Here is a 6,638-nt window from a genome sequence, read left to right as displayed (position 1 = left end):
ATCAGGAAGGGAGTTGCATCGTTTTGAGAACCTATGGATGTAATCCCGTAGGAACTCGTCGGGCTCCTGCTGGCAGCTCTTGAGGTCCCAGGAATTTCCAGGGCGGACATACGAAATAGGGATGCCCATATATGTTATACTAAATTTCCCAACGCGGGCCGGCCTTCTAAGGATGTAACCTTTTCCTCATTTTATCTACCATTTCACTAAAACCCTTTATTTCCACATGACTCTCAAAAATAGGGATGCCCATATATGTTATACAAAATTTCCCAATTTTATAGTTCAGCTTCTGTTCACCACCATTACCTTGATTTTGAGACACTTTGCTTTTTACTCTTTGCTTTATTCATAATTTCACATATTGTGTCAAATGGAAGCCTTCATGTAGTCGTGAAAAGGGAAAATATGGAGCCTAGCTTGATGAGGAGTCTGTTCGAGTTTTGGACTCTTTATGGGTGCGAAAAATAATCCATCGCTTACTTTGTGACTGTGTGAACTTTAATTTTCTCTCTGAAGCAAAGATGCATGCATGATTTAGTTGCTTTTTTTAAAAGCCATGCTTTAGTTGCTTTGTGAGTCAGGATACCTAATGTGACTTTTTTTTGTTTTCTAAAAGCAAGATGCCTAGTACCAGCTTGCTGAAACCGTAAGATATCATTTCCAACACTACATTACGTGTGTGGATCTCTGGGATCAGAAACGGGCAGCAGGGAAGGGAAACTAGGGTAGAACACAGACGATAGCTGCTGGGGTGGGGAAGGAAGAAGAGCAGTTGGGAGATTCGGAAATTTCCTTGCCTTCCTTTGGCTACAGTTACTATAGCTGACCGTCTCATTACAGTTACAGTTACTTAGGTCGGACACGCACACGGGCTCGGCCCACACACAGTGAGCCACTTTGCTGATTCCTAACACGCTATAAAGCGTGCCGTTTTACGAGTACCTTGCAGTGAGTGACACACCTCCTACTCAGCTACTCTTCCACTACTCGTCGATCGTCGTTGGTAGCTGTCGTCACGTACGCCTCCAGTGACACTGCTGTTCGTCCAGCCTGAGCCCTGAGGTACGAGTACGACACTCGATCGGTAATGCTAATGGCGGCGCCGGCGCCGTCGTCCTCTGCCGCTTCCGCGGCGGCGGACAGGGAGGAGATCGTCTTCTTGGACGTGGAGACGTCGACCCCGCCGTGCGTGCTACTCGAGTTCGGTGCCGTAGTCGTATGCTCGCGCAGGCTCGTCGACGTCTCCTCCTACGCCACGCTCGTGCGCCCCGCCGACCTGGACGCTGTCCCGGACCCGACCGCGCGGTGCAGCGGCATCACGCGCGACACCGTCGCGGACGCGCCGCCGTTCCGGGACGTCGCCGATAAAGTCTACGACGTCCTGCACGGTGAGTAGTTAATTAGTGCCCGCGCCCCACTAGCTCGATCACATCGTGTCGTCTCGTGCGCAAGCTAATTAAAGATGCCAATTAATCTTGAACAGGGAGGGTGTGGGCTGGGCACAACATCGTGAAGTTCGATTCAGTGATAATAAGGGACGCGTTCGCTGAGATTGGGCGACCCCCTCCTGAACCCAAGGGCATGGTCGACACCCTTCCCCTGCTTACCCAGTGGTTTGGCCCGAGAGCCGGGGACATGAAGGTATACAATCTGCTTTCCTACGTGCTGACACGTGGATCATCATTACCAATTCTAAGTTTGAACAGTAAGATTTGGGTAAAGATGAAACAGGGTCCTTGTTTTTAAACGCGACAGTGTATATATCTGATGCCTGTCATTCCCATTTCCCTCTCTGTTTTAAACTTTTAACTGCAGCTGGCAAGCTTGGCAAATTATTTTGGTCTAGGGAAGCAAAGGCACAGGTAAGAAGGTGTACTCTCTGTTGACTTGACAACTGTACTTTTTGTTTGTTAGCACGAAGCAGGAATGCATGATCTTCCTCTAATTTGGTTTCCAACTCATCTGCAGGAGCCTTGATGATGTGAGAATGAATATTGACGTGCTCAAGAACTGTGCTACAGTCTTGTTCCTGGTATTTTCACACCTTCTGTTTCCCCGTGAATATATAATTGGTTCATCTGAGCAATTCGGTGGATGAAGGATCAAATAGGCAACCAGAGGGGTTCAACGAGAATTTTTTCTTTCAGTGAGTGATATATAGGCTAAACAGTCAACCCAAGCCTCTCATTTAGCTCTCGCTAGAATCACATAGTCGTCACAAGGTACCTAAGTACTAACCTTAGAGACAAGCCTAGAAACATGCAGAAGCTACACGAACAAAGAATAGCACAGACAGCCAAAGTTTTAGAAAAACCGGCCAAATCAGTGTCTGTATCACCCCAGCCAAGTCAGGAAATCAGGCCTAGACTACTTTCAGGCTTGGTTAAGACTGTTTTAAACCTGGCTAAGCCCCATTTCGCAACTTTGAGCCCAAGATTTTTTTTTTCCTGAGAAAAAAACAAAACTCGAGCAAATGACATCTAAAAATTGTGAAAGTTTGCAAAAATCTTACCTACCACAGGTTAAAGGTATATCCATGATATCTTGCCAAAAATGATCTAGGCTTCAGTTAGGTTTTGAAAATAAGATTCAAAAACATGATTTCAAGGTGCTCGAGAGAAATATGTTGAAGGGAAAGTCTAGGTATGTTTCCACGATTTCACAGCACCTCTAGACCAACCAAGAACACATCAAGAATCTTATAGCTAAAAAAAACTTCAAGCAATCCACCAAAAGATCGAGGCAAGAAAAGAGGAATTTTGGAGGAAGGAACTTGCGAGATAAAAGTTGGGCTTCAAGCCATAATACAAACAAGTTCCAAGGATCCAAAACACACCAAAATCGTGGCACAATCTCAGCCGAAGCAGCAGATAAAAGATCCATAAAAGGGGTAAAAAATTCCCCAAAAAGAAAGATCTTGGATTTAAAATGGAGAGATATGGGGCACGAATTTGAATCAAGAAACTTTAATAGATTCATGAGGAATCCACCTACACATATCAGGTTTTAGCCTCCTCCCAGGCTCCCATCATCCTCCCACTAGAAATTGAAAAACTAGATAAAGAGAATCTCAACTCTCTCTAACCTAGCCTCACTTGCATTGAGCACTTGGCTAACCTGTGGAAAATATAATTAGGGTTGCAAGTGATGCCTCTCGAAACCAGCCACGTCCATATATATAGGCCCATGGCAAATATGAAAATATCCCTAGCACCTAATACTGGATACGAAAAATACTTTGATGGGCAAAATGGTCCAGTTTTTTTCATGTCCATCAGACAGACCTAGCGCCTTCGATCACGACTTTGCTTCTTCTTGATGCAAGCTTAATGATGATGCTGCACATCCTCTGACTTGTTGGCTTTATTTTTGAGGCCAAAAATGGAAAACCCCTTCGCGCCCGTGGGTTTTGAAGGTAAAACTGCCAAAACTTCTCGAGTCTGTGTAGCTCGTACGCTTCCTCCATGTTTACAAAACCATTTCGTTCTTGGCCCGACGATCAATAATTAAGCTAGTTCTCTCGGTCCTTGCCTTCTCTTGGTCTTGATCTTCCTTGGCTTTGGTCAATGCCATCTTCATCGCCTTCCATGTGCCCTCTTGTTGCCTTTATGCTTGGTGTCGATCACCCAAGGTCCTCTCAGACATGGTCCCTAGGTCCAAGCCTTTTTGTCTACCCTTCACCAACCGTGGTATATCGGCGCAAACCTCCACTTGACCTTCTCCCTCGCCAAGTCTTCTCAAAAAACTACACATACACAACTAAGAGACATGTTGCACCGCTATCACTTTGCCTCCTGTTAGTCATAAGCAAGAACAAACTCAACTAAAAGGATTTCACATTGCTTGACAACCACTCATCATCACAGTAGCAACTCACCTTGTCATCTCAGTGGACTAGTGAAGTTTAGCTACCAGCGGTATAGGCATCATGTGTAGTGTATTAATAATCTAGAAGCTGTTGTTTAATATCTATGGATTACATGAATTGCTATTGCAGGAGGTTTTATTATTAAAACTGCTGATCTTTGGCAAATTATTTTATTATTAAAACTGCTGAATAATGGTCATAATGTTATGTCTGTAGCATTCATTTTTTATTTTAATATTATTCAAAGTAATTTTTTGCGTTAAATCCCCAAAAATTCTTCTCACAGGAGCAAAGTCTTCGAGGGGTGCTTCCTGTTCAGAACATGTTGGAGGGTGCAACAATTAGAACCCAAGCAACGAGTGATCCTGCAACAAACAGGGATTCCAACGAGTTGGTGGGATCCCATTTTGAGGAAATGATGTTAGACACCACTACGCAGATGGATGCAAGAAGTTCAGGTGTTTTTACTGGGTTTGTTGAGCTAGATGACGTTTCAACAGAGAGTATAAAAATCTCAGTTATGCTATTACACCGATGTGGACCGAGAACAATTTTCCAGCATAAGGGTGCCCAGTTTCAGCTCAGTTGTCCAGATTTGGAAGTCCGTTGGGTCAGTACGAAATTTCTACCAAAGCTGAGCATAATGGTTGACATACCTGATAATCTCAGTAAGGTATTAGTGTTTTGCGACAATCTAGCACAAAGTTCATCTCCGGAAGGCCACAGTAGTTCTCCATGGAAACCCCTGATTGAGAGAGATGGAAACGCGAATCCAATGGTCCGGCTGAAGTGAGTTGTAACCTATCTTTCCATTCTAATCTTGAGATGATGGCCCTGCTTATTGAGTACTATGTACTAATGCTGTGACCTTTTGTTGCAGAATCGCTACCATTGTCAGTGGCAACACTGCAATGTACTCGACACAAATATACCAAAAAGAGTGCAATGGTGTCATTCCAAAGCTTGCTTCCAGAAAGGTAGATGCAGCTGAACTGGAATCTATGCTTCAAGGGAACAAGGTGGATGCGTTCTTCTCACTGGAAATATATGACTACCAGCAAAATGCTGGTATTCGATTGGTTGCAAAGAGGCTAGACGTTCACTTCTAACTAAAGGGACCATGCCAAGTTCTTATGATGATCCTCCTATCACTAAGGCTCTTGCATGCCCCCACTTTAGCCACCTCTTAGCCTCTATCAATAATAGCATGCAAGATCTTGTGGCAATAGAACGGTCCGAGAGTTTCTTTTGTGGTGTGCTAGAAATCCAGTCACGATGCCTTCAAGTTTCAGAAGAATACAAAGTTAGTGGAGCTGTAGTGTGCGGCCTCATTAGTCATTAGGCAAGTTTGGCACCACCAAAATGCAGTAAAGAATGTGAATATCCCCTGTTTATTCTGAAATTACTATGTCTGGACCTGACGAACTGCACCAACAATATAGATTTTCATAGAAGTAAATTACAGGCCCAAGCATGTACGTAAAGGCTTTAGCAAGGGGTGTAATCGGCTAGTTCTGAAAGTTCACACCGTGCGGCCCAAGTATGTCTTACAGGCCCAAGCATTGGATGATTAACCAGCGATGCTAATGCTTACACCGCCGGTTTGGGGTACGATACAGCGGCGAAGACTGGCACTGTGTTCACCGCCAGACCATACGCCGGCGATGAAAACGTCTATCACCGCCGGTGAGTCCCCCTTTCCCCCTTCCCTCAGGCTATGAACCGGCCCGCGGTGATAAGTATCACCGCCGCCGGTTGTCACGTAACCGGCAGTGAATGTCCTGGCGTTGATTAAACTTTCTGTAATACTGTATGTAGGAAAAGCTGTTCCCAGCAAGGTGGAGCTACTGGAGCCTTCGCCTAAGCAGTGGCCTCAGGCGAAGGTTGGGAAGTGGGCCCAGACTCAATTAGGGTTTCATTAATGTATTGCCCTCTCTCCTTACATGGGGTCTGACTCCCCTTTTATAGAACACTATTCACTAGATTGCTACTTTACATCTTTGCCCTTTGACAGCTAAGGCATATCCCCATGAATATTCCTATATAGACATAAACTACCAGGGGCGTCTCTGGCTTTCCTCCACCTCAACCGCCTTTGCTTCATGGGCCCGTCTATGTCATATAAGCTCCTCCCCCGATTGTGCAAAGGTGCCACAGAACCGACCAATTTATAAGAGTACAAGTACAATGGCAGTCCGCAAGCGGTCGCACTATCATACTTCAACCCATATAAACCCAGTAGTCCGTCGAGTACCACGACGGGTCTCGATAAACGATTTACAACAACCAAGATCGTACACGATTCAACATACATGTCACATATTATATAAAGTTCACAGATACATTTCCATCATCAGAGTATGAAACAAAGTTATTACAAACCAAGTTTAATGGATAAAAGCGGAAGCAAATTAAGTTTGAAAGTAGCATTTGCCAACATAGTTTGATACAGTGCCAACATACGATCACAGTCCACAAAAGCATGTAGAGGGATTAATAAAGAAGCCTGCACAAGGCTTACTCCTTATCCACAGCGGGATAGAAGCAACTCTTACAATAACCATAATACACAGTGCCATCTGCAACAATGGGAAATAAAACCCTGAGTACGATAAGGTACTCAGCCAGACTTACCCGTCATAAACCGGAAATAAAATGACTCCAAGGGTCATACAAGGCTGTATAAGTGGAGATAGCTTGACAACATTTTGCATAAAAAGCAATTAACTCAATTATATAATTATAATTCTTTTATCAAGTTAATTAT

At 44.3% G+C, this 6,638-nt stretch overlaps 1 protein-coding gene across 1 annotated transcript; it reads left to right on the top strand.

Annotated features, from left to right (window-relative positions):
- Positions 1-723: 723 nt before the first annotated feature.
- Positions 724-5,289, top strand: LOC136486728 (protein NEN1-like). The gene is made up of 7 exons (XM_066483698.1): positions 724-951; positions 1,053-1,391; positions 1,487-1,644; positions 1,819-1,865; positions 1,972-2,035; positions 4,158-4,660; positions 4,752-5,289. The coding sequence occupies exons 2-7, from the start codon at positions 1,091-1,093 to the stop codon at positions 4,978-4,980; spliced, it is 1,302 nt and encodes a 433-aa protein (XP_066339795.1). The 5' UTR covers positions 724-951; positions 1,053-1,090; the 3' UTR covers positions 4,981-5,289.
- The last annotated feature ends 1,349 nt before the right edge of the window (positions 5,290-6,638 follow it).

Source organism: Miscanthus floridulus, chromosome 1 (assembly GCF_019320115.1).
Source record: "Miscanthus floridulus cultivar M001 chromosome 1, ASM1932011v1, whole genome shotgun sequence".
Taxonomy (NCBI): Eukaryota; Viridiplantae; Streptophyta; class Magnoliopsida; order Poales; family Poaceae; genus Miscanthus; species Miscanthus floridulus.
Note: the sequence above shows the minus strand (reverse complement) of the source record. Positions and strands in the feature narration are given on the sequence as shown.

Excerpts from the sequence above, each read along its gene's own strand:
- LOC136486728 (XM_066483698.1), top strand. The coding sequence starts at position 1,091 with ATGCTAATGGCGGCGCCGGCGCCGTCGTCCTCTGCCGCTTCCGCGGCG. Across the intron at positions 1,392-1,486 it reads AGTCTACGACGTCCTGCACG|GGAGGGTGTGGGCTGGGCAC; the intron begins GTGAGTAGTTAA and ends AATCTTGAACAG. Across the intron at positions 2,036-4,157 it reads GTGCTACAGTCTTGTTCCTG|GAGCAAAGTCTTCGAGGGGT; the intron begins GTATTTTCACAC and ends TTCTTCTCACAG.